The following is a 27,567-nucleotide window of genomic DNA, read 5'->3' as shown; positions in this document are numbered from 1 at the left end:
ACTGAACAGAGAAATGTACACTTCCAGTAGGCAGTGGTCTCCCATCTGGAGGACACAAGTCTCATCAATACACATAATCAATCAGTACAGGCAAATGAAGCTTGAGCATTTTTTTTCTAAACTTATATATGGTGATCAAGTCCATTGAAAAGGTTGCACTTGGCAAATGCAGACACGTGTATGTATACCTCCCACCATGTGAAACACACCCCCACAGTTCCATGGGATCTGGGTGACTTTGTAACTTAACTGGAGCAAAACTGGATAAGAGGTGGAAGACAGCCTTGTGATGTAGACATGAAAATCATTTTCCCTTGCAGCTGCCTACTATAATCCCTAAAACTGATGAGTTCATGATACAAGAGGGTCATCAGGACTCTAAGGCACTACTGGGTAACATATGATGGCAGTGCATTGATGTATGATATTGTACCATAAGATCACACCAAAATGGGATTGTTTACTCTTGCTAATAGGGAGCTAGGGGATTTGATACATTCTTAATTTTCACTCTCCTTCAGACTTAATCCCAAATTTAAGGTACTTCTCCTTTCCATCATTAAAAGTGGCCCCCAGCCAGGACAGAATACAAGTAATCAATTAGGTTTCTGCTTCTTAGGGTTTAACAACCACACCCTAATTTTGCATCTCAAAGTGTTTCTCAATCTTTTCCTAGATCCCGATTTTCAGGACAGCTCTGGTTATGCTATTGCTATTGCATACACAGTTCTTAAGATGGGACTCTGTGCATCTATTATGCTACTCCTGGTCACTCTTCCCTACAGTGTGAGGAGCCATCTTGAGAAGGAGTCTGAGTCTGGAAGCAGATTACTCATCTGCATCTCTCTATATTGTATAAACAGTATCTCCTAAATTGAATTGACTCAATTATTATTATTATTACTATTATCACATTGGTTTCAGCCTCAGAGAAAAACAAAACCTAGAGATACAGAAGTTTCCTTACCATCTTTCAGAATATTTCCCCTTTGGGAGCTAACATGTTTGGCTACCCTGACCTTAAACTATGCTCTGATGTCTCAGATAATTTCACTTTTCACTTTCCTTTTTCCTGGGTCTACGGACTGTTGGTTTCTCCATTCACTAAACAGTTTCTATGTCTCTGTCCTTATCTCGCTCTTTCTCTGCCCTCCCTCCTTCCATTTCCACACTAATACTCTGAGTGCGCATGCTCCCCTGCCTGCTTCCTTAGATTCCTTGTCTCCCTCTTGCACCTACCTGGGTGACTTCACCCATGCAGTAGCTTCCAGTCCTGTCTTTCTTCCTAGAGCTCCAGACTCTCTCTGCTCCCCATACACCTGTGTTGTGATGTCCTACTTCTGTTTCAACCCCATTAGCTATGTCTGAGCCTCTTCTTCCTCATCTACTATGCCATGAAATCGACTCAATGAGGTGAACCCAGTGTTGAAGAATAGAATCGAATATAACATAATGGAACGGAGACATCAGAAGACATTACTTGCATTTGGTTGTGATTTATGATCCTTTCTTACTGTGGCCTCTAGTAACAGAATTCTTTCCATCACTTCTAACTCTAGCAGAAGGAGAGATTTAACCTCCGTCGCGCACACACGGCCTTCATTCAAGCATTAAGTTAAGATGAATTGACTAAGCACCTGGTTTTTTAAGAAATCTAAAGACAGCAGAATATTTTCCAGTTTAAAAGCCTGTCTGTAGCTTCTGGGAGTTTAAATCAGTGAGCTCTGCTACTTTTGTAGTTAGCAAGAAAACAGGGGTTCATAACTTACTTTCATTAAGTGAAGAGAGGAGCTGAAACATTTTGCACAAGTTTGTGATGTTTTTAGCTTTGGAATGACCTTTTCCTGCCGTTGTCTGCTCAAGAATTTACCAAGGCAGTGTGGTCACTAGCATAACAAATCTAAATCCTTAATTCACTCATTCAGTCAATATCTACTAAGACCATGTTGTCTCCGAAGATACACAATGAGTAAGCCCAAAGGCCAAGTCCCTGCTTCCACAGAGTTGGATGCTCCACAGTGAGGATGGGCAGCCATTTCCTTTCCTGTAAAGCTTCTGAGGCTCTCCAGCCTCACCAGGTTTTCTCCAGTTAACATGTAAGAGACTCCCTGCTCTCCTCAGGCATCTTGTGTCAGACTCTGCTTGCTTCCTGGGCCCAGCCTTGCCTTGTTCTTCCCCAATAGTGAACTTCTAGCCTTTGCTTCCCAAGATCCTCCTTGAGGAAACTGACCCTCATCAATCCAACAACAAGTATGTTTATTTCATGACCCTATTGACCCATGCATGTTTTTCATTTAATACCTATCTCCTGATGACTCTTGCAAATACTTACCTTCTGACATTGATTATAAATATGTTGAGGTAAGATTTGCATCTTCTTTTTATGTCTGTGAGGTAAAACTCTTATCCTTCTTATGAAAGAGACTCTTACTCTTCTTGTACTGTTGGAATGCCTCAGACTTTACTGGGGTACATGGTTGTCCTACTTCAGAACCTGTTTCATGAGTCCTTTGAAGCTAGGTAAAGACATGAGTCAAAATGCAGACCACTAGGATGTCGGCAGAAGTGATTTGTGGAGGTTGTCCTTTGCTGCCCTAGTCCTCTTCATAGGAGGTAGAGTGTGAACCAGGAAGTGATTAACCACCCAGGATCTTGAGGATAGGGGAGGACTCCAAGGTAGAAAGAGGAGAGGCTTTCTGAATCATGGGCTGCCTTTCGAAGTGGATGTTCTAATTTTGTTAGATGGTCTATGAGCTCCAACATGCATGTGCTAGAAACACAAAGTCTGATCTTGTTTTGGTCATGGCTAGTGGGTGGTTCTCCATAAAATACTGCAATCACCATCATGGCTAATACAATGGAGAATGCTGTGAACTGAGGATGAAGTGTTCACATGGCTGTTTGCTGTTGTTGATTTGGTTTTGTTTTTCCTCAAATGTCTTGGGTTTTTAGACATTATGATTTTTAAAGGGAAGGGGTTTATTGAAAAATAACTTCCTGTGAATGCACTGTTTTTGGATGTCACCGAATATGGGTTTTGGAATTATACTATATTGTCAAGAGTCTAGATTTAAAATTAAAGGGGAGAGAAAAAGGAGGGGGGAGAAGGAGGAAGAGAGAGAGAATAACAAATCATGCAGAAACCTTCATTCTTGAGTCTCTGGGACCTAAGTCATATTCAGTCTGTACAGTTTCTCATGTTACCAACAACTATACTCTCACCATCAGGACAAAGCAGAGGAGACTACATACCTCCAGGTCTCCAGAGATGTTGGCACCAGCAAGGATCCCAGTGGCAGCTGGGAAAAAGATGGCAAAGACGGAGAAGAAACCTTCACCCTTCGTGAAGCTTGGCCCAAAGTTTTCTGCAAATATGGATGCTGAAATGCAAGCAAGAGAAACATCATCCTTTAGGGTTTTGCCACATTGTAGGAGCTTATGGTCTTGACTTCTGTATTTCTAGATGGAAATAGGCGCTTAGAATTGAGGCAGAGTGAACATGAAACTGTTGGTTACTTTTCCCCAAGTACTAAGGTGTCTATCAGAGATCCTAAAAGGTCATTAGAGGCCAAGCTTACAGAAGAAATTGAAAAAAAGAATAAGGAATTCTTGCAGAAGGGAATATTAGTCTTCTCCAATGGGGTCTTGCTCAGTGTACAAACTGCATTTATAAGAGGCTGCATGCCAAGCAGTAGCTGGATGGTCAATACAAAACAAACTGAGTGATATTTTTGATTTTTGTAGATTTTTATCTCATATTGATTTATTTGAATATTTTTCTTACAGTTCTTTGCTTATATATTATGGGTTTTGTGCTTTATGGGTTTAGTTTTTGTGTGAATCTATGTTTTTTGTTCTTTTTTAAAATTTCCTTATTTTGTTTGTTTACCTGTTTTCCAAGGAGAGAGATGAAGAAAGGTCATAGAGGTGGGTGGGTTGGTGTGGAGGGCCCTAAATAAGGATAGCATAATAGAAACCATCTTAATATCTACTGGATTCTTACAGACTAGTGTTTAGTTAAGTTTCTATTTCTCTGTGTCTGCTTATCTTCCTGTAGAACATATTTTCAAGGCCTGCATTCCAGACTCTCCCACCCTTCTGTTTCCTGGCCTGCAGTCCAGACTCCCCCAGCTGCAGACTTGTGTCCTTGGAACATACTCTGCCAAGGAGAACTTCTGCTCCCCCCGCCCTTCTGCTACCTGCCTTACTTAAGCCCTGTTGGTACTTTTAATAAATGAGATTTGATCAGAATACTGTCTTGTCTCCGTCTCTCACGTCTCTTGTCCCCCCCCCCTTCCCACCCCCTCCACTAGGGTCACTGTTGACTGACCCCGAACTGGGGCAGGTTGGGAGTTTGGGAGGATTAGGGAGGAGTTTCCATGGAGGAAAAACTGTGTTTAGAATATACTGCATGAAAAAAATTAAAAAACAAATAAATATTGCCAAGAAAAAACAGTTCTGGCAGGAGCATGTTAGCACCCTCACAATATACTACTCATGTTCACATACCCCCTCATAACACTCATAACACATACCATTCTCATGTATATGTGTCTTTAAACAACATGCCTTTCCAGGCCTTTGACAAACCCTAAGAGACCCGTGAGAAGCAGGCTGCAATATTGATGAGGGAAGTCCTGTGTATGTGGTTATCTTATTGGTTGTTGAATAAAGCACTGTTGTACAATAAGGAAGCAAAATAGGTGGGACTAGGAGTCGAGAAGGATTCAGGGGAAGAGAGGCACAGAGAGTCATGATGCAGAAAGCCAGAGGAGTAAGAGGTCAGGACCCTGTTCTCCTGTAAGCGAAGACCAATTGGAAATACTATTAGCAATTATGGGTTAACAATGAAGCCAGAGCTAGCCAATAAGAAATCATAGCAAACAGCCAACAGCTTCATAATTAATATAGTGTCTTGCATGTTATTTGGGGGCTGGAACTGCGACAGGGCCCAGGAGACTGGCAGGGAAGACTACACGATATACAGTATAGATTTGCTTCTACTATTCTAATCTCTCTGCTCTTCCTTTCTGTGTTCCAATCTTAGGTCCTTATACTCAATTCTCAGAGAATAAGAATATGGTGAGGTGCTGTGTCATTAGATGAACCCTGTCCTGTAGGTTGTCACCAAATCACTTAAACAAAGAGGAAGCAATCTAGAGAAAAGACAGAAAGGAAGAGAAAGAGGAAAAAAACTGAACCAAGAAGGGGATCTGGGATGAGAAAAGGGGGGAAGAAAGTTGAAAACATTGGGAGACGTAAAGTAGGGTCAAAGGTAGAAAAGAAAGAACAGTAAAACCCAATGCAAATAAAATAACCACTGCAGAGAAAAGCAGACAAAAGAACCACATTAAAGAATCGGGCTTAAAAATGGGGATAGGGGTCACAGGTACTGATACCTGAATACATAATGGAGCTAATGATATTTTTCAAGGCCTAAGCTGTGTATTGAGAAAGCTAGGAAAGAAAATAGGAAGGTAGGGGAAGCAGACTGGCAAGAGAAAAGTCAAATTAGCATGCCGTGTTACCACAAATAGATACACAAGCAATTCAGCCATTATTTCTTTTAAGAATATGTTTTGGGGCTGGAGAGATGGCTCAGAGGTTACAAGCACTGACTGCTCTTCCAGAGGTCCTGAGTTCAATTCCCAGCAACCACATGGTGGCTCACAACCATCTACAATTCAATCTGGTGCCCTCTTCTGGTATGTAGGCAGACCACTGTATATGTAATAAATAAATAAATCTTAAAAAAAGAGTGTGTTTTGTCGTGTGTGTGTGTGTGTGTGTGTGTGTGTGTGTGTGTGTGTGTGTGTGTGTGTGTGTAATGTTTGCCTGCCTGGTGTCTACAGAGGCCAGAAGTGATGGCAAAGTCCTGTGTACATGTAAATAAAGCACTGTTGGCCAATAAGGAAGCAAGATAGGTGGGACTAGGAGTCTAGGATTCTGGGAAATGTAGTGAAGAGAGTCGTTGCCATGTGATTCTTGGGAAGAAGGGATGCAAGTCTGTGTTCTAGGTAAGGTAAGACCTTATAAAAATATATGGGTCAATAATTAAGTCAGAGCTAGCCAAATGAGAAACAATAGCAAATGGCCAACAGATTCATAATTGATATAGTGTCCTGTGTGTTATTTGGGGGCTGAAACTGTAGTAGTGCTGACATGGCTCTGGAACCAGGCTAGCAGGAAGACTACACATTACATAAGGGTTGTCAGGAGTGGGATCATGAATTTCCATATAGAATGACAAAAGTTTAAAAGGGATTTTATAAACAAAAGAACAGAGAGAAGCAAGGCTTCTCGGTAGCAGCATTATTCTCAGGTGGGCTCTGTTTTGCTAGAGACAGAGACTGTGTGACCAGCACTAGCGGTAAACTTACAGTACCTGCCATCTTGCAAAAACAGCAGTTAAAATAGCCGTAAATTTGATTAGCAAAGTTGTTTAGCAGATAACAGACATGTGACCAGAAAAACATAAAGATTTACAGTAAAGTCAGATTCAGATGAAAAAATCCTCTAAAGGTTTACAGTGTGTTTAAAAATGGACATAGGCTTGGGAGAGAAAAAGAAACAAAGTAAAGTGGTTTAAAAAAAATAGAGTGAGTTCAAGGCCAGCCTGGTCTACAGAGCAAGTTCCAGCACAGCATCCAAAACAATACAGAGAGCCCCTGTCTCGAAAAACAAAACCAAAACCAAAACAAAACAAAAAAATAGAGTGGCTGGGCAGTGGTGTTCCACATGCCTTTAATTCCAGCACTCCAGAGGCAGACAGGCAGATTTCCACAGAAAAACCCTGTCTCAGAAAAAAAATACAAGTAAAAGAAGTAGAGTAATAAAAAAGTCATGGAAAATACACAGAGAGTCTGGATACTGTATGCTATTATGTTTTTCAGTTGTTCAATTACTGAGAAAGGAACAACTACTAAAATATGCTTGATTATAAATGCTGCTAAATTAATCCAACTTATATATTTTAAAAATGCTTTGAATTCTAAATCTAAACATAAGGACAGGTTACTTGAAAAAAAGATTTTATTTATGTTTCCAAAGAAAATGAAAAGCTGTGGATTCCTTCCAGGCTTCTGTGGTTTGATGAATCAAGACCCCCAGAATCGGTGGCTCAGGTGATCCAGCATCTGAAACAGCTAAGATGATGCAGCCTTACAGATTACAAAAACAAGGACTTGGCCAGGTTTCTGAGCTTTTTCATGATTCCCACGGTATGGGCAGTGCCCTCTATCAGCAGAAAGCATTTTGGAATGACCAATGCCCAATTTCCCAAATATTGTTTATAAATTTTTGTTTTCACTTAAATGGGGTTGCTTATAATTGGTTAATGATCACAACCAATCTGTTATTAAAGGTAAAAGGGGATTATGGTATAGAAATGAATACTTTGTATTGGTATGGTTTTTCATTTATTGATACAAATTTAAGGTCAATTTTGTGATATGTATATTTAATGTATATAATTAAATTCAGATTATAGATAGTTACATATAATAGTCAGAATTTATAGTTAGGTAAGTTGGATTTTCTAGGTTTACAGAGATGTATTTAAGATAGATAGATAGATAGATAGATAGATAGATAGATAGATAGATAGTCTTCAAACCTTTCAAAGACCTTCAGAAATGGCATTTAAAATGGTTTATGATTTTTCTTGGCAATGAGAAATGTCTGCTTCTGGCACATCTGAGAGGAAGATGGGCATTGAAGAGACTCATCATGGAGTTTGCTTTCAACATGGCAAGATTAGCCATTTGGGCAAGAAACTGCTCCTTCCTGGACTGTTTGACTGTTGCTGTATAATCTGGACATGCAGGACCCACAGAAAAGTGACTACTGAATTTGGACAGTTCTAAAGGGTTCCTGCTTCATGGAAGAGTCTGCCAGATTTTCTACAGGACACAGAAAAATGGCTAACAGACTGCCAATGCAGGTGGACAGTTTAAAACTTTCTGCTTTGCTGAGAAGTCTGCCAGACACACTGTGGCCTGCTGAAGATGGATGCCCCAACGTTACAGAGGAACTTTGGGTGACTGTCCAGGTAGCAAGATGTCTCTGTCAGTTTTAGTGTTTATATATTATCCTTCTGTGGTCTTTGATGAAGTTGAAGACAGCTAGTTATAATTATAGTTTTCCTTAGTTATGATAAAAGATATATTACATATAAGACTTTATACTCACACAGATAGGATAGATGATAAAATACTTTCTTTAAATTTTACTAAATGTTAATGGACTAAATATTGTATTTATAGTTCTTGCTTAATAACTGCCTTGTTATATATTTTACTATGTTAAAGTTAAAACCTTTTTTTAATTTAGACAGAAAAGAGGAAATGATGGTGGAAGTCCTTCTGTGTATATGTTGTCTTATTGGTTGACTAAATGAAGCATTGTTGGCCAACAGGGAAGCAAGATAGGTGGGACTAGGAGTGGAGGAGGATTCTGGGGAAGAGAGGCACAGTCAATCATAATGTGGGATGCAGGAGAAGTAAAAGGGCCCAACCCTTTTCTCCAGCAAGAGAAGGCCATGTGGAAATACTCAGATTAGCATTTATGGCTTAATAATTAAGTCAGAGCTGGCCAATAAGAAACCAAGCAAATGGCCAACAGCTTCATAATTAATATAGTGTTTCGTGTGTTATTTGGGGGCTGAGACAGCTTGGGACCCAAGTGGCTGGCTGGAAGACTACACATTACAAGAAGTGACTGATTGGTCCCTCCTACCTTGGTAGTTGAAGAAGCCTCTGGATTTCTTTTCATTGTTGGATGGAATGACCGTTCCAATGAAGAAGTTTGCAATGGCAATGAGAAGAATGACCAGGAGAATCACTTGAGCCTGTGACACCAAAGGAAAGTGGCCAAGTTAGAAGCAACAACAATATAAACTAGGTTCAAATTTAGACATTCTCACTGTACACCTGAAGCTTAATATATTGCCCTCCTCTCTGCTCAGAGCTTCAGGATGAGACCTGGGTTTCTAGTATGCAGTGCTGGTTTGGACAATAATTTTATGTGAAGATACATCAGCCTTGCTGGATATGTCACCATAATGACAGAAAACCAGGTGAAACATGACCAGATGACCTCATACATAAGCTTGAGTTCTGACTGGACTTGGCACTTGTTGCAGAATATTTGCCTCCACTGTGTAAAGATGTTTCACTGTGATTGGTTTAATAAAGAATTGAATGGCCAATAGCTAGGCAGAAAAAAATAGGGAGGACTTCTGGGCAGAGAGAGGAACTCAGGATGAATCTAGGCATGTGAGAGATGCCAGCAAGACACTAAAGATGTTGGAGAGGTAGTTAAAGCATGCGGCAACACATAGATTAATAAAAACAAATGAATTTAAGTTATAAGAGCTAATTGAGAAAAAGCTTAAGCTAAGGTCAGGTTTTCATAATTAACAGTAAGCCTCAATGTCATTATTGGTGAGCTGGTGACCCAAAGGAAAGTCTGACCACAGGTACTTAGTGGTGTGATGTCCACCTTGTGTGTACTCATGGCTTTTGCTGTAACGAAGGGATGGTAGCTATTCTTTGTGAATATGGTGTTCCTTTTGTTGTGATTAACTCAGGGCCTGGCCAGCACTTGTTACGGTGTTATTTAGAGATACCAACCTTTGCTTCCCACTCCATCCCAGCTACTGAGATGCCGAGAAGAATCACCACGGTGATGGAACCAATTATCCGGATGTCATTGGTTGGATCTACCATCATTGAGTCACTCTCCTGTCCGGAGGGAATCACTCAAATGATTAGAGATAGCATTTTTTACATTCAGTATATTTTATAATATTCAAGAAGAAGAAAAGATACTGAACACAAATACCTGGGGCATATAGGATAATAAGAAAATGAAGTATCTGTAACTTCAGGAAGGCAAAAAAATCTTAATTTTACTTTATCTGTGACATAGGCCTTTGATAAGCAAGGCTAGGGGCTAGAAAGGTTGGAAATTCCTTCTAGTCACAGCTTTAGGAGATATTGCAGCACTAACTAAAAGTATGTATGTCCACATCTTTTGTGTTGTGACTCAGCAAAAGTATTAGCTATTTTTATATGCCATGGGGAATTTTAGAAGAATAAAAGTGGGTGACTTAGGCCGGGCGGTGGTGGCGCACGCCTTTAATCCCAGCACTCGGGAGGCAGAGGCAGGCAGATCTCTGTGAGTTCGAGGCTGGGCTGGACCGATAGCCTCCAAAACAATACAGAGAAACCCTGTCTCGTAAAAACCAAAAAAAAAAAAAAAAAAGTGGGTGACTTACAATATGAATATTGGAAAATAAGTATTGTTCAACTTATTACCCAAGAACACAAACTCAGTAATATATCTTTTGAAGAGAATACACTTTAAGAAAGACACACTACACTCATGTCATTTCCACATAGAGGTACTGTCACCAGCAGAATCAGCTAGACATTTAAGGTGAGGAAGGTGAGGAGCTAACACACTACATAGGCTCAAAGAGCTTATTCCCAGGGCATCTGGATCAGGCACTTAGCTAAGAAGGACCTCATTTTCTGCAGCGAGTTGTTCTCTGTTTGAACTTTCTTCATCTTTGGAGACCTTGTGAGTAACAGTGGTGTGCCTACCGGAAATGATGCCTGCCATCTACCTGAAACTTTGTATTTTACACACTCTGCATTTACATCCTTTTCATCTGATCTGCATGGAACTCTATGAAATGCATGAAGCAGTAAATAATCTCCTCTTTCAGCTTTAGAAAATAAGCCTCAGATGTAGAGGAAACTGGTCTAAAGTCTCCCGGATGGTAGAGTGAGAGCTGAAGCCAGACCTTCCAATGTTATGCCTGGGGCTCCTGCCCTGATACTGAACTCTTTCTCTTATCTTGACATGAAACTATCTCCTAGGGTCCTTTGTTTGTCTGTACAAAGAAGAGCTTTAATTACCTTAAGGAGATCTACCACAGTCTCCGCGAACCCCACCACATACATGGCGACAGCTACTGCATTAGCGAAAGCGAAGATCAAGCCTATGGATCCACCGAACTCAGGCCCTAAGCTCCGGGAAATCAGGTAGTAGGCTCCACCTGCAAGAAGAGCAGCATGTGTCACCTGGAGGAGATGCTAAGCTCTCCACGTTCTATGGTTAAACCCCAACCGTTAATCATCCCAATAAGACTATTTTGGATTCCTAGTCATTTCATAAGTCCTGTGTCATCATAATGAGTACTTGTAGGCAGACCTACTTGTAGGCTGTACATAGCCCTGGAAGTACGTGCTGACAAAAATCAAAGTTGGAATCCTGATTTAATTTAATAAATAATAACAATAAGCTTTATCCAAATGCTTTTTGTTTTAAATAGTCATTAGAGTATCCAAATTAATAATGTAACTAAAGTAAAATTTTAGATTCAAAATTTCCAGAAACCGACAGACCAAGGTAGTAAAACAAAATGGCAGAACTTGTTCTTTACTGATGTTGTGGCACAAGTCTGTTATCCTAGACCTTGGGTGGAGGAGACTGAGAATTAGGTCTTCAAGATCATTCTCAGCTATAGTAAATTTGAGGCTAGCCTGGGCTACATAAAACCCTGACTCAAAAGAACAAGGCAGTTGGTCCTTTTTTATTTCTAATTTTCATTCTATTGCATGAACTTTCCTGGTAGCTAATCTGTAAAATGAGTAGCCATATCAGGTGTGTGTTACCCACTCTGTAAAGCAGCCTGTGTTCTGATTTTAGCCCAAGGACGCTTGAATTCCCATCATAAGGATGAGGAGTGGAAAGTAACGAAGAGGGAGGGCTGGGAACCAGTGTGCTTCCTTGAACACTAAAGAATAGCTTTGTAAACAGCCACCCACTTCTGTGTCACGAAAACCATAGAGGGCCACTTCAGAGCTTAGAGCAAGTGACTGACACTAAAATGGGCTAGATGAGGGATATAAACATTGCAATGACTTCTTAGGTGGAGCTAGTCTTGGGAGTCTTTGGAGTCAACACTGGACAAGCAAACAGAACAAGACTCCCATTTACAGAGGAGGAACTGTACTCTGTGTGGATGAGTTCTCAAAATGGAACAGATCTGGTAGAGCAAATCTCCCCACATTTTGAAACCTAACTTTGCACAGCAAATTGACTGGGCAGTTGCATGAGCATAACAGTCAGAACAAGACAGATAGAGGCTGGAGAACTGGCTCCAAGGTCAGGAGCACTTGTTGCTCTGGCAGAGCATCCAGGTTCGATTCCCAGCACCCATGTGGTGGCTCAAGACCATGTATAATTCCAGTTTCAGTTTCTCTGATGCACTCTCCTGACTGCCTTGGGCACCAGGCACACACAGGGCATGAACACATGCATGCAGGCAAATACTCATGCACATAAAACAAAATAAATCTTTAAAAAGCAATTAATAAAACTTAAGTTGAGAGTGAAGGTGTGTTGTGGGTAGGGTGATGTTTTGGAAAGCCCTGAGTAGAGGCGGGGGAAGCAAGAGTGGCACTCATGCCTGCAATCAAGGCATTTGGAAGGCTAAGACAAGTGGGTTGTCGTGGATTCAAGGCCAGTCCAGCCCTGCAGAATAGGACTTTATCTCAAAACACCCAAACCAGGCTAGAGATGGCTCAGTGGCTGAGAGTGCATATTGTTTCAGCAGAGGACCTGAGTTTCCAGCACCCAAGCCAAGTAGCTCACAACCACCTGCGACTCTACTGCCACCTTCTGGCCTCCTCTAGCACCTGTACTGATGTGAACATACCACCTCCCCAACACACACATAATTAAAGAGAAAAATGAATCTTAAAAAATGCCTCCCCCCCACCACCACCCACCACTGACAACAAAAGCCCCAAGTAGGGGCACTAGGCTAAAACAGCCAACGCAAAAATTAGCGGAGTCCTGATGACCAGGATGAGTGCAGTTAGGGCAGTGGGAAACCTCATGTGCTTTGTTTTCTACCCCCTCCCCCCCTCCCCCGCCTGGTCCTGAAAACTTGACAGTGACTCATTGCTTCACTTAGTAACTTTTTAATTTTTCTATTATGTTTTCCAATAGAAGCAGAGTGTTTGGGGAGAACCTGAAGGCTAGGTGCAGGAATATAGGCTGTGTGGGAATCACTACCTAGAGGAGGGAGTTGTTGGGGAGTACCAGGCTGAGGGGACCACCGGAGGAAGCCAGTATAGCTCACCTGGTGGGATTCACCACAGGAGACTTTCCTCCAGATCTCGTCTTTTTCAACTGAGAATAATTTTACCTTGTTATTTGAATTTTGCTTTGTTTCAAGTCTTGGGGGCAAGTTAGCAACATAAAATCTTCACACTCAGTTATTAAGCATCTCTAGACAGGATATGTAACCATTGTTTGTAATCACAAGTAAGTCAGTTGGCTTACCTCCTCGAACTACTCCATTTGTGCAAATGGCAGACATAGAAATACCTGTGAGTGTCGTCACTACTACGCTCAGGCCGATGATGATGACTCCCAGACCTGCAAAACCCCCAACAAAGGTGTTTGACTCCAGTAGGTAGAGATCGCCATTACTTCAGGAAGCAGCGACCACAGGAGGTCAGTCGCCCTGCAGAAACCTGAAATGCTCTAATCGGTCCCATTCCGTGACTGCGTGGGAGGCACCTGAAACGCACTGTACTTTTAAACGGTGGCCATTCTGATGAGTCATTTCCTGAGAAACACCCGCAAGAGGAGTACAGACTGACCTGGAAAATAAGAACTTTCCCCAAGGGCTGCGCGCATCTGGAGCAGGACCTGCAACGTGCTGGGATTCTGTTAGCTGCGCCCTGGGTGGACTTGGACTTCACTCACCGTGCTGCTCTCTCTGCTCTTGGTTCCTCCTCCGCACTTCCTCGTGCCCAACAGTAACAAAGTACATAGAAACTTGTGCCTACCCTTAACGTGTGATGAGGACATTAGATATCTTAGGGATTTTACCTCCACGAACAAACCCGTTTGTTGCTATTGCAGAAGTTGACAACCCAGTGATAGAGGTGACCATGGTGGAAAGAAGAATTATAAGAACTCCGAGACCTGTTAGCAACGAAAGACAGAAGTCATCACATTTTACTCATCTCCTTGGAGTCCCTACTCCTGCAACCTCTGTTGCCTTTTAATTTAACTTTTCAGGTCCATGTCTTGGGCCCCAGTGGGGTTTCTTTGTACAAATGTGGAGCTGGTATGCCTGGCATAAAGATCAAGTCCAAGAAGCACTCATTATGATGAAGGATGGCATCCAAGAGTCAACAGTCTAAAGTGCAACCCTGGAAAGGAAAAGCTGACTTCTGTTGGTGTCCTGGGAGAGAAACTATCCTGGCTGTGAAAGAGGAAACATGACATTTGACCTTCTCTCCTGCTTGAGAGGAACCTGAATGAGAAAGTTGGGGGTTTGACAAAGGTTAAAGCCTTCTTCATTTCTCGTGCACCCCTTTGCCTGGGGGACAAAAGGCACTGACTTGCATTACCTTTGAAAACAGCCCAGAAAGGTCAGCAGTGAGCTACTGGAGCCTGCATTGCCTTTACCTTACACATGATGATCAGACTCACAACCTTAATTACCTCCTCTGACATATCCATTTGTGGCGATAGCAGAGGTGGATAAACCAGTGATGGCTGTCACTGTCACGGCTAAGCCGATGATAATCACACCGAGACCTCAGTTGAGAGAGGAGAAATAAGTGCGATTAAATGGTGGAACAGCTCATTGGGTCACTTACATAAAAGCAAACACATCTTGGTAGTCATTGAAGGACCACATTTGAATTTAACAAGCTGGCCATGAAATCGCCATTCAGGTACTAAGAGAGTCAAGATCTGGGATGTGCACAGCTCGCTGCCCCCAAGTGAACAATTCAGATTGGTCAAAATGGAGGATGAACCTGGTGTTCGGTGAAGGTCCCCACAGCCTCCAGCTGTTAGTATAAATGAAGGTTGTTCTAACCTTCCAGGTAAATGTCTTCATTAGCAAATTGTTCATTAGGTAGATGGGTAAATCGGACAGAAGCAAATTTAGGTACATTAACTCATTTGCTGTGTGTCCTCAGAATTTACTTATTTTCTGACCCCCAAATGGCAGTTAAATTACAAAGAGTACATGTGTGAAGTTGCTGTCATGATGCACAGTACTCACTGGTGGTACTCTATAAGGGTACCCACAGCACCCATAAATACTAGTGTTTATGGAAAGTCTTCTGCATATCTAAACATGTGGTTGGCAGTGCGAGAAATGCAAGCTGCAAGTACGACAGAATAAAAAGCCACCTTTGAGGATAGTATGGTTCAGAAGGGCAACGATCATGAGGAGAAACTGATAAAGGCCAAAATTCAAAGGAAAGGCTTAGACACTGTAGTTTCAAGAAACTCACAGCAGGTATGTGTATGTGTGTGTGTGTGTGTGTGTGAGAGAGAGAGAGAGAGAGAGAGAGAGAGAGAGAGAGAGAGAGAGAGAGAGAGAGAGAGAGAGAGAGAGATTTAGGCAGGCATAGAATGTACTGGAATGTATCACTGTGGTATAAGGTATTTTTTTTTAAGTTACACAAGTGAACATAAACTAAGCAGGCACAAGGAAAGCTCTCAGCTCTCCTATTTCCTATTTGTCCAAGTCAGGGACACACGTGTGAATGTGCCCATGCTCCCATTATCTGAAAGGACCGGTGCTTACCTACAGACACAAGTGCAGACCCTTAGCCTGAAGAAGTTTCCACAGGAATCCTGCAAGCCTTCCCGGCCAGTTCTTTTCTCCTAGCAAATTTCTCCATTTGTTTTCCTTCCCACAACTGGCCACCCTAGGAACTCAAACTCCCTTCTCTTTGTCTAATGTCTTCCCTGCAGTTTCCTTGTTCTTTGTTAAGATGACATGCAAGTGTTCTAACCACCCTTCTGAATCAACACCTGCCATGTGAGTGCACAATACATTAATAAATATGCTCTTTTGTTAACCTGATATCTGACAATCTGAAGCATGAGGCCACAGTCTACAAATCTAAGGTGGACAGAAGGAAACTTATCCTCCCCAAAACACCTTCTCTGCAGAAGCTGATACAGAATTCAGGGAGAAGATCTGGGGAGGTCAGTGACTCCACCTAGAGTGTTTTGCTCTGCTGCATGCCCTTGAGTATTATCCCATACATAAGTAGTCATTCCTACTTTACCACCCCTGTCACAGACTCTTATAGAGAAAGCCGTAGGAAGCTGTCACACTACATGTTTTGTGTTACAGAGACACCTTGAGGAGCATCACTTCTCCTGTGTGGCCTTGGGTGCTGGTGCCATGAAAGGTGGTTTATTCCCAGCCTCTACATATTATTTTGCTTTTAGAATGTTTGAGAGTAAATGTTTAGCTCACCCTAGACAGATAACAGGCTCACAAGTTTGCATTTCGTGACGTTACTCCCGCTCTAACTTCATTATTTCCTGATCGTTGTCTCCTGAGCAATTCCCTCTTCACTCACTCTATCATGCTGCATACATGTCTGGAACATGTTTGAACACCAGTTTCTCCTTTAAAACAGTGAGAAACTTGCTTCTTTCTCACAAACAAAAAGTCCCAGGGTGAAGGGCAGCTGTGAGGGAGAGCATTTGGTTCATGGTTTTTGCATGACCTGCTTCAGGAAGTTCTGGGGATGTCTACAAAAATGCCCCCACTTGCTAGGTTTAGAACTTTGAAAGTGAATCCTAGGCTTCTGCAATCTTCAATTTCACTTAAGATAATTCTTGCTCATACTATAGCGAGATGAGTAGTTTAGCCTCAGCCCATCTCCACTTGTATCTGCCCATTTTTAGCTCTATCTTCAAATAATTGATTGGGGGAGAATTAACTCATTTTCCTATGTTTTAGCTGCAAAATGAAACTCGGAGTGTAAGTGACTTGCTTCAGGTCACATCGAATTTTTACACCCAACTTTCCTGCCAAAGGTTGAGTTTATTTGAAATGATACTGCCCCAGCAAAGTATGCAAAAAGTGGAACCAGTGGACAGCAATATCAATTTAGTCTATCACATGATTTTATGAATGGGGCAGCCCAGACTCAGAGCCCCAGAACTGTCGCCTATGGGCTGTAACTACTGTTAACAGATTTCTCCTGGCTTATTCCCAGAGTGTGGGCTTCAAAACATATAAGATATGCCTAAAACAAGAGGAAAATACTTGTATTTGTGTCTTTTCTTCTCCCATATAGGGAGAAGTACGCCAAACACAGTATCCTCTAGATCCTCTAGACAGTTCCCTGGTGTGTGTGTGTGTGTGTGTGTGTGTGAGAGAGAGAGAGAGAGAGAGAGAGAGAGAGAGAGAGAGAGACAGAGACAGAGAGAGACAGAGAGAGAGACAGAGAGAGACAGAGAGAAAGAGAGAGAGAGAGACAGAGAGAGAGACAGAGAGAGACAGAGAGAAAGAGAGAGAGAGAGAGAGACAGAGAGAGAGAGAGACAGAGAGAGACAGAGAGAGAGAGAGAGAGAGAGAGAGTAATAGGAAGCTCAATAAGAAGACCCCTCTACAGAAGAGTTATCCAAACCAACAGCCCGAAACTCAAAGATGCTGATGTTGGGCAAGTGCCAGATGAAGATGTCCAAAGATCTGGAAAAAATGATCCAGGACCTGAATTCAACCTAGACCCTAGAGAGGAATGTCTGCAACACTGAGTGGGGAAGTCAGCAAAAATGGGTGAGAAAACTAGCAATACACAAGACCCTGTATGGAACCATTTGGTCCCATTGGCTTTAGGTCTATAATAATGTAGGTCTGTAAGATGTTTCTACTACTCACAAATTCTATACTTTGAAACTTAAAAGAGCGTGAGAAAAAGCACCACCACCAACTCCAATCAACAGAAAACTCAAGGCTCACTGTTAGATTAGAGTGATCGCTACTGACTTCTAGGCGTGATTCCACTACACAAATGAAATGATTTTGTTGAGACACACTAATGTCTGAAAGTGAAGCAAACTGTTTAGCAGAGAGGATCCTTTATACCTTTGTAATAAACGTGAAACTGGGTTGACTGTGAAGAGTTGTGTAAGATCTGATTAAAGTGCAGATTGTCGCCCAAACATATGGGTGTTAAATACATACATTAGGAAGAATTACTCTTGCCTTTGGCTGTCTGTGCTCACACCTCCACACAAAGAACTGTGTCTTGATGATCTCAATAAGTTACTAAACTGCCCTTAAAAACCTAATTTTGCATGAAGCCCTGGAGCAAAGCCTTGGCAATATTAAGCTGCAGATTTTCCATGGAACAGCATCTACTTATTTTGGACCCCGCGGCTGTAGGCATTCATTTGCTACGCATCATCAAACCGGCAAGCAGCCTTTTTTTTTTTTGTCAGGCACATAGCAGCTGCTGAACAAGAAACATGGGAAAAAAACGATGGGGCTGGCTCAGAGCTCCCTGTTGGAGGGGAGCCGTCTTCTCCCATTGCCGACTGCTTGTTCTAAGGCCTGTTGCAGGAGGTTGATAACACCAGGTACTTTCCTTACACAAATTGAGATGTCTTCCTGAGCAGCACAAGAAGGCACAGTTGAACTCCTGTGTTCTCCATACCAATACTCACTTCTAAGTCTCCCCTCAACATGCAATCCATTTTTTTCCAGCATATAGAACAGAACAGAACACTGTTGATTTTTATCACAGTAAGTTGAGAACTTAGGTAAAACTCAAATAAGTGTTTCAAATAACTTACTCTCTCTTTTTTTTTTTTTTTTTTTTTTTGGTTTTAGAGACAGGTTTTCTCTGTAGCTTTGGTAGCTGTCCTGAAACTAAGTAAGTAGACCAGGCTGACCTTGAACTCACAGAGAGGTGACTCAGGTTAAGAGTACTGATTGCTCTTCCAGAGGTCCAGAGTTCAATTCCCAGAAACCACAAGGTGGCTCCCTACCATCTATAATGGGATCAAATTCCTCCTTAATAAAAACACTTTGCAAAACTGAGTTTTTAAGTGGAATGTAATTGAAGAGCTTTAAATCATCACTCTTAAAAAAAAAAACAAAACACTGGTTACCTACATTGTAAGTAATCATTTGCAATGATTGGAGTTATTTAAGCTTATAGTTGGGAATATTTTATGAACATTTGTTATTTACTGCTGATATCTGACAACAACATAGTTAGTTTCTTTGGAAAATGCTCAGCAATGGAGCATTTTTATTAGTCAGATCACATATATAGTTGTATATACATTTTTTTACCACTTTACACTTTACCACCTGCTGTTTTTGCCAAGTGAAGTTTTGCCTAAGTGGAAGAGTTTGAGGCTAATAAAATGTGAATGTCAATATACTCCAAAGTGTGACCATAGTTATTTGAAATAAATATGCTTTATGCACCCATATGCTTGAAACTCCATAGAAAGGTAGAAATATTCATGAGACCATTCCTTCCCCTGTTGGGCAAACTGGAAAATTCCAGTCTCACAGGAGCTACTGCCTCACCTCTCCTCCCTGGCATCGTGAGAGGTAAAAAAAATAATGTTCTCAAGTGTAAATGTCCTCTGTGACCTTCATCTTCTGCAGCATTGATAGGGAACCCAGTTTGTTATTAAGCTTGAAATTTACATAAAACCCATTTAGAAGGGGAAATTGCTCACCAATTCCGGCTTCTCCAACAATCCAGGAGAGGCGAATGAAGAGCATGACTCCCCAGATGTTCAACATGCATCTTACCTGTGGATGAAAGTGAGGATGGAAAGGGGTCCTGGGTCGAGCCTACCAACCCCCTTTGTAAGTCTGGTGTCCAGGGCTGGCTGGTGAATCCTGTGGGATCACCCAGCACATGGTGCTCCTTTGTACACATAGAAGGTTTCTTACCAGCACACCTTTCACCCATCCAAACTTCACAACCCCGGACGTGTCTTCTTCCTTATTTTCTGCTTGTTCATCTCCGGGCATCCCATCGCCATTAGCAACCCTGTCAGCTGAACCAGGGGCCACCGTCACATTCTACGTTTTTACAGAGGGAAAAACAAGCAAACAAAGGAACAAACACTGGTGGATCAAACAATTTCTTAAGACTTTCCAAGCCAAATCAAAACAGTGGTCATAAAACTCTAGAAGAAAAAGTATTCAAATAACTTCAGCAAATAATCCTGTTATTGTCTCTTACAGACATACACCTGCTCACACTGTTATGAGTCCCACAAAAACACCAAGCCAAACAGCCATATGTATATGTATGTATACCCATGCAGACTCCATGATTATCACTTCTGTCTCTGTGAGCTCTCTGAATCCTGTTAATTGATTCTGTAGGCATTGTCTCTTGATGCCTTGACTCCTCTGATTCCTATAGTCCTTCCTCCCTGTCTTCTGCCGGGCTCTTTGAGCTCCAAAAGCAAAAACAAGTTTCTTATGGATTCATATCTTCTTGCTTGAAAATTTTAGAATGTGCTTGCATTGTGGAGAAGGTAAGAGGTCTCATGACTGACGGCCAGTAAGATTTACTCAGTAGAAACTAAAAGAATTATACATGAATAATTTTTTAAATTAGTATATAATTTTATCTCTGTGACCAGTTTTCACAAACTTTCTTTTGTAAGATTTTTTGTATGATAGCCCATTAATACAATGTGGAGAAAATATATTTATTTCAAGTTAAGAATAGCTCTCAGTCTCTAATTTTTCTTCTGCATATACCTGAGTAATTTCAAGTATTTTATTTAGTCTTTAGTCTTTGTTTCTTATCCATTTTCATTGCTCCCTTTAAGCAGGACACATTTTAAAAGGGAGAGGAAGAGAATGAATCTCAAGCCACATCATTTTTTTCCTCCCCTTTTTGTTGTGCTGAGGTCTGAATCCAGGGCCCTCCAACACAAGGTCATCATTCCAGCACTGGTACAGTCTCAGGCTGTTGCTGGGACCTCTTACTATTCTATGACAGCAATGGGGAGAAACTGAGAGCAACAAAGGAAGTTGACAATTATAGTTACAATTTAGTGTTACCAGGGGAGTATCTTAATCTTAATCCTCAGTCTCCACTTGCACAGATAACTGAAAGTTGATTTTGCATACTCATGCCAAAATAAAGATAAACAGTGCCGGGCGTTGGTGGTGCACACCTTTAATCTCAGCTCTTGGGAGGCAGAGGCAGGCAGATCTCTGAGTTCAAGGCCACTTTGGTCTACAGAGTGAGTTCCAGGACAGCCTCCAAATCAATACCAAAAAACCCTGTCTTGAACCCCCCCCCCAAAAAAATAATAATGATAAACCAAATCCAAAGATGCTGGGGCTGATCTGGCTGAGCTGAACTGGATCATCTACCTGAGCTTTGAACACAAGTCAATCATGCAATTAAAGAATTTCTAATAACTATTTTTGATTTATTTTAAACTTACTGTTCATGCTGAGGATTTAAGCCAGGGTCTAATGCTACAACTCTTTAATATAGTTCGTGTCGTGGTGACCTCAACCATAAAATCATTTCTATTGCTACTTCCTAACTATAATCACACTACCGTTATGAATTGCAATGTAAATAAATATCTGTGTTTCCCAATGGCCTTAGGTGACTCCTGTAAAGAGGTCATTCACGCCCAAAGGGGCTGCCACCCACAGACTGAGACCCACTGGCCTAGCTCCTACTAAGCACATGCTTTGCTACCAAGATCTGCTCTCATCCTTTAGGAAAGAGAAAAGTCAGCTACTATGAAAGACAGAAATCTTTAGATGAAATTGTTTAGGTTTAGATATAATCAAATTTTAGAATTCTTATAGGAGATTGTATTACATATATTTGTACTATAAATGTGTGTTAGCAGTCATAGTCCTTCGCTTTGTAGAAGGGGCTGGAATCACAAGTTTTAGTCTGTGCTTTACTTAGTTGGGTTCGTGCAAAATATCATCATTTAAACCTGTAGTCAGTATAAAGTATCAGACAGGCTTTATATAAGCATTTTTCATACTAAGTTTTTAAAATCCAGGGTGTATTTTCCATTAGCAGCACATTGTGGCTTGGCCTAGCCTCATTTCCAGTGCTCAGTGACCCTGGGTCATGTATGGGTCAGCTCAACACAGGCCCATATAGTGCAGTAAATTTCTGAAGAAAGCCTTAGGTGCTTTCCACACACCAAGTAAAAAGCGTTTTTCCTTTAACAAATTCTAGACACATAAAGCAGCTAACAGTCACCCGTAGCTTTTACTGTCATTTGTATGTGCTGTGTGCAATGCGTTTGTGTTTCTGACGTGTGTGAATGAGTACATACGATGCATGCGTTTGTGTTGTATACAGTGTGTGTGCACAGGTGTGTGTGTTTATGTGTGTGAGTGAAGACATGAATGTGCTAATGCATGTGTGTGAAAGTCAGAGGATGACCTTCATGGGTGTTGGTCCTTGCCTTCTATCTTGATTGAAACAGGGTTTCTTGGTTGTTTGCTGATGTGTAGCCAGGCTGACTGGTCTCAGAGCCCCTGGAGAGGCAGTCTCCTGTCTCCCCCTCCACCTATGGGACACAGGCCTGCACATCCAGGCTAAGGAACACTGCGAGTGCTTTCCACCTGGGGCCAGCTCACAGTCACAGCCACAGTTTTTACTTCCCATGGCTAACATAGTCTTCACAAGCATGGATGTTACACGTGTGCTAATATGAATGTTGAAGGGATTGTTTGCTTGGAGAATTCATCTCTTCAACTTAGTTAGAGAAGCCAACTCTACCATTACCAGTATGCTAGCTAGTCATTATTCCCGTGGCTGGGGATCATGTGAGAAAGCCTTAGTCACTTGCATTTTTAGATGTGGTTTTGGGAATAAAACCTATGCTTTCTGGTAAAACCCGATGAGGAAAACGTAGGAGATTGCTGTGTTCTCTGATGAACTCCAGAGATGACTCTGGCCCTTAGATTTGGAGAATGAGAGCAATCATAGCTGCAAACAACAAACCAAACACGCCCCCAACCCACAATAAAGTAGGATAAAATACTGCATATTTAAAAATTTCCATTAAATGAAGTTGTTTTTTCCCTGATGGATACCATTCCTGATCACGGTTTCATGATTCTTCAGTCCATCACTTGGACTTTAGGACACTCTGCATACAAGATAGAAAAACCACTATACATGGAACTTAGTACAACAATAACTTTCTAAACTGTCAAAAGTCGAGTCTATGTAGGGCCAGCAACTCTCTTTTCATAGATAAATGGAATTTGCTAGTGTTTTAAAGTTTTAAGTATATTTATGGCTAGGGCTGGGGGCCAGTGACCTTGAATGTATATTTTCTTTTGTGACTAATGTTTAATAGTAAATTTACAAGAACTGATGCCATCTTCGTGGCTCGCAATAATATAAAGGAGCAAAAAGACTCTGTACCTTATAAACTACACATAAATCTAAATTTGTCATGAAATTAATCCAGGGCATGTCCTCCAGCAAACTATTTTTGCTTTCTTAGGAAGCAAAAATGAGAACACATTCAAGATTTTTTTAAAAATATTACTTCGAAGTAGTGAAAAGCAGAAATCACCTTTTATGTGGTAAAGGAAGTCACTCTTGGATAAATACTTCCTTTGTCTACTGGAAGAACAGCAAATTCAATGTCTCATCTGAACACTGAACATAGCATGTGGAAGTTTGTGGGCATCTCAAGGCTGCTAAGCTCTACCCAGGGGTTCACAGACATCTGGATGCTGCCAATGTCTCAAAGACACAAAGTTTTGTGAGTACATCTTTCCTATTGCTGTTTTTTCTTTCTTTCACAATTCAAAATAATTTGCTCCTTTACACTCTGTTTCCATAAATGGTGACCTTTCATAGATGCATTTTTAACTCTATTAAATGATCATCCATTCACCAAGACTTCTACTTGAGTACTGCAGATTCAGTGAGGAGACAATAAAGTGCATTTAAAGAGAAAGGAAGACCATTTAGTACAAGTCTTTCCTTTTCTGATATTTGGCAATGAATTCAGCTTTAATCGCATGCCTTCTAAGGGGAACTGAAAGGAGAATGCTTTTTATGAAGTAAAATCTCCTCAGATGCATTCCTTGATGTGGAGAGCTCTCCAAGGTCGACTGTGTAGGGAAGAGAGCAGAGCACAGAACAATGTAAAGGCCTTAGACTTATTCCATCTGTTCAAAAATGATAAGCCATAGCAAACAGCTTCCAAACTGCTGTGTCAAAGGCAGCTCTGGCATTCTAACTGTGCAGCCATTGAGCAGGTGTACTGAAAAACCACTGCTTCTGAGTTCATTCCCCTAACTTAAAGACCTTCACAAGGCAGGCCTTCAGAACTTACACATATGCTCCCTTTCTCTTTAGAATGTTGGTGCTGGGAGCCACATCCCTCCTGCTCCACCACAGCCCTTTTCCTTAAGGTGCAGCAGACTGCACTGATAGGTTTGTACATCCTGGGCAAGTGCATCATCACTAAACCTTAGCATTTGTTGGCTTTGTCTTGTTTTAAATTCGAACTTTAATTCTGAGACAGGGTCTTGCAAAGTTGCCCTAGCTGATTTTAATCTCATTCCGCAACCCAGGCAGGCCCTGATCTCTTAGTTCTCTATCTGCATTTTACCTATTAGGACAACCCTTGTCCTATCATTTTCCGACTTGGAAATCAGGTTCCAGGCATAGGCCAGGATTACTAGCTTAAACTACCTACCAGGCCCTGCTTACAGTTTCTTCTTAATGAGGCCTAAGGTATTATTTTGTTGTTGTAAATTGTGTGAATGGATGAGGGTTTAAATTTTAATAATGAAGGGGGCAGCGTTACGAGTTATCTGTAGGGGGTAGGATTTCGTGTCTTTTTCTGGATGCTTTTGGTTCTTTTTACTTCAGAAGCTCCTTGCATTGTGTAACTTCTCTTTACACTCCTCACGACTGTGTCCACCTGTTGGTCTCTGTTTCTTATATTTCCCCCTCTCCCATCCCCTGTCAACCTCCTTTCTTTCTCCCATCACTTAGAGAAAGAAACTGACAGCAACTTGTCTGAAATTTCAAGTTACCCCCCCCAAAACATCTCCATGGAAGCTGATACTGTTTCTGAATAGTCATAATTCTATTCTTTTTATTAAGGCACCAGATATTTCAGATAAAGGCTAAAGTTAGCATATTGCCACAGATACAGTGCAGAGGACAGAGGAGGAGGTTTGTGGGTGGGGGTGTAAGAGAGCAGCCTATGAGCATGGGGTCTTCTTCTGGAAGTCCTAGTAGGGAGTTGGGCCTCATGCTGCTCAGGGAGTAAATTTTCGAGATTTGTTTTTCCTCTGGGAAGAAGGTGAGAAAAAAACAAAAGGAGAACCAGTGCCTTTTCCAGAATCATTCCTGAGAGAACTCGTCCTGAGTGGGGGTTGGGGATGATAGGAGAATATAACTTCTTTCTTTCTTACTTTCTTTCTTTTTTCTGTCCTTCCTTCTTTCTTTCTTTCCTTCCTGTCTTTCCTTCTTTCTTTTTCCTTCCTTCTTCCTTCCTTCTTTCCTTCTCTCTCTCTCTCTCTGCCTCTCTCTGTCTCTCTCTTTCCTTCTTTCTTTCCAAGACAAAGTTTTTCTGTGTAGCCCTGGTTACTCAGAAACTCACTCTGTAGACCAGCCTAGCCTCAAACTTAGAGATCTCCAGAGGAAGCTAGCTAGACTACCTGAATCACAAAGCTCTGGGTTCAAGAAAGAGACCCTTCCTTACTATATAAGCTGGAGATATCGAGCAGCACACCCAACATCAACCTCAGACTTCCACATATACCTGCATACATGTGTGCAAACACATGTAAATAGGCTCACATGCACAGTGCCACACATAGAGACGTGCAAAAAAAGTGACCTTCATTACAAACTGACAGAAAGGCAGGAGGATAGTCTGTCAACAAATCTCATAGGAAGTCACAGAAGAAATCTAAGCTTCTAAATGGTGAGTACAAGACTTAAGTCTTCCAGAGACTCTGAAACCCTTGTGCATTCTCTAAATACAAAGTCTGACCACTGTGATTCCGAGCTTAAATTTAGTAGAGAGGCCTCAGGAAAAGGTATAAAAAGAAGGAGCCCAAAGGCTGAATCTTGGGCATTTCTGTTCTTTCTTTAAAGAATATAAAAAGTAGTTGTCACTCAGCCTTAGCTACCAGGGTAGCTGTGTCTTGAGGACACACCATCACTGGCTCCCACAATATGAGCAACAAAAGCACATGGCTTGCTTAAGAATGACTGTGGAGCTGTTTGAACTAAGGTGACACTAATGTGGAAACGGCTTAGGACTCAGTGTGTCACGTTCAGCCGTGTGGGACTTGAGTAACCCTACTGCAAACACCGCAAGATATATTGCCTCGCTTTCTGAGTTCAGTCTGCACTTCTCTTCCAAGTCAGTAAGCCTTTGTGAAGCACCAGGATGTTTTCTGTTTTGGGAAACTAGAGAGATAGCTGTATAAGGAAGATGGATGGCATGGACCAGCCCTCCTCATTGACCACTGCATGTGGAGTGTTATTACCCTGAGGGAATGGCGAGGAAGGACACTTACCTTGGCCAGCTGCTCGTGGATCTCCAGCAGGCTGGGCCGGTTGACCTTGGGCCCACTCACACTGCCTGTGTTGCGGTAGTACTCAATCTTGGGGACAGCATCCATGGTGTTGTGGCCAAAGGTTTGTAGGTAGTACGTGTTTGTGTGAGAGTCGTAGACATGAAATGTGGTGTCTGATTTGGCAGCATCTCCATTTTGGAGGAAGCTGTCATAGCACTCCTGGTTGCCAGGCCTAAAGCTGATTCTCAGTCTGTTTTGGGCTTCATCTCCAAAAGAGGTCTCTTCATAATGTGGAGGGTCTGTGCTGTCACTCATGGCTGCACCACTGCCATGGCCCTCGTTTATGACATGGACTTGAAAACGACTGGTAATACTGGGCACTGAGTTGGAAGGGGTGTTCACTGACATCTTCTAGAATCTAGTTTGGAGCTACCTACTTTATGGGTTTTTTTTTAAATCTATGTATTTCTGCTTCAAAATAGACAATAATGTGGTTACACTATGGAGTGCTTGGCTTTGGTTCTAGATGACTCAACAATTGTTAGTTTCCTGCTATATCAATGTATTGTCTCCCATTTAATCTTCAGAATGGTCTTCAAAGCTGTTACTAAAAAAGAAAATTAAATTTGTTCCAGGCAATACATACAAACATGTTTAAGAAGGGCTGTGGTTTAAGGTATGCTTATTTTCATAAGATGTACAATTTTAAATTTGATTCACTAAAAATTACCTGTCCAGGAATCTTTGCTACCTGAGGAATATACTCCTAACAGATAACCAGGGACTGGTTTCTGCAAACAGAAATTCTAATCCAGTCACTAACGTGTGACAGTTTGTCGTGTTTGCTTGGAAGTCACTGGGACTTTTAGAAAGCATATTAGCAACTGAGGACAATAGGAGAGATCATGGACCTTCTAAATGGCAAGATTACAAAGGATTTTATGTTGACAGCATTATACATTGTTTGATACATAAAACAGGAAACCCGAAGTCTTTGAAAAATGTATTTTGCTAGTTAACAAAAGTCCACACATCATCAATAATAAATTTGTTTCAGAAAAACCTTCACATGTGAAACAAGTGAAAATTAAAAAAAAAGCAAGTCTGTCAAGATTATTGTCTGTGAGATTTTAGAATTTTTAGTAGCTTTTGAAACATTT

General features: G+C 41.4%; 1 protein-coding gene across 1 annotated transcript in view; it reads right to left on the bottom strand.

Moving 5' to 3' along the window:
- The window catches only part of Slc12a1 (solute carrier family 12 member 1), an 82,064-nt gene that overhangs the window by 53,941 nt on the left and 556 nt on the right, over positions 1-27,567 (bottom strand). Inside the window, exons 2-9 of the mRNA XM_040746204.1 lie at positions 26,408-27,014; positions 19,781-19,912; positions 19,561-19,636; positions 13,363-13,458; positions 10,926-11,065; positions 9,633-9,743; positions 8,737-8,848; positions 3,253-3,380 (exon numbers count right to left, since the gene is read on the bottom strand). Of these exons, the coding sequence (XP_040602138.1) occupies positions 3,253-3,380; positions 8,737-8,848; positions 9,633-9,743; positions 10,926-11,065; positions 13,363-13,458; positions 19,561-19,636; positions 19,781-19,912; positions 26,408-26,815 (1,203 nt within the window). The 5' untranslated portion in view covers positions 26,816-27,014. The remainder of the gene's footprint in view (positions 1-3,252; positions 3,381-8,736; positions 8,849-9,632; positions 9,744-10,925; positions 11,066-13,362; positions 13,459-19,560; positions 19,637-19,780; positions 19,913-26,407; positions 27,015-27,567) is intronic.

This window comes from Mesocricetus auratus, unplaced genomic scaffold, assembly GCF_017639785.1.
Source record: "Mesocricetus auratus isolate SY011 unplaced genomic scaffold, BCM_Maur_2.0 Super-Scaffold_100004, whole genome shotgun sequence".
Taxonomy (NCBI): Eukaryota; Metazoa; Chordata; class Mammalia; order Rodentia; family Cricetidae; genus Mesocricetus; species Mesocricetus auratus.
Note: the sequence above shows the minus strand (reverse complement) of the source record. Positions and strands in the feature narration are given on the sequence as shown.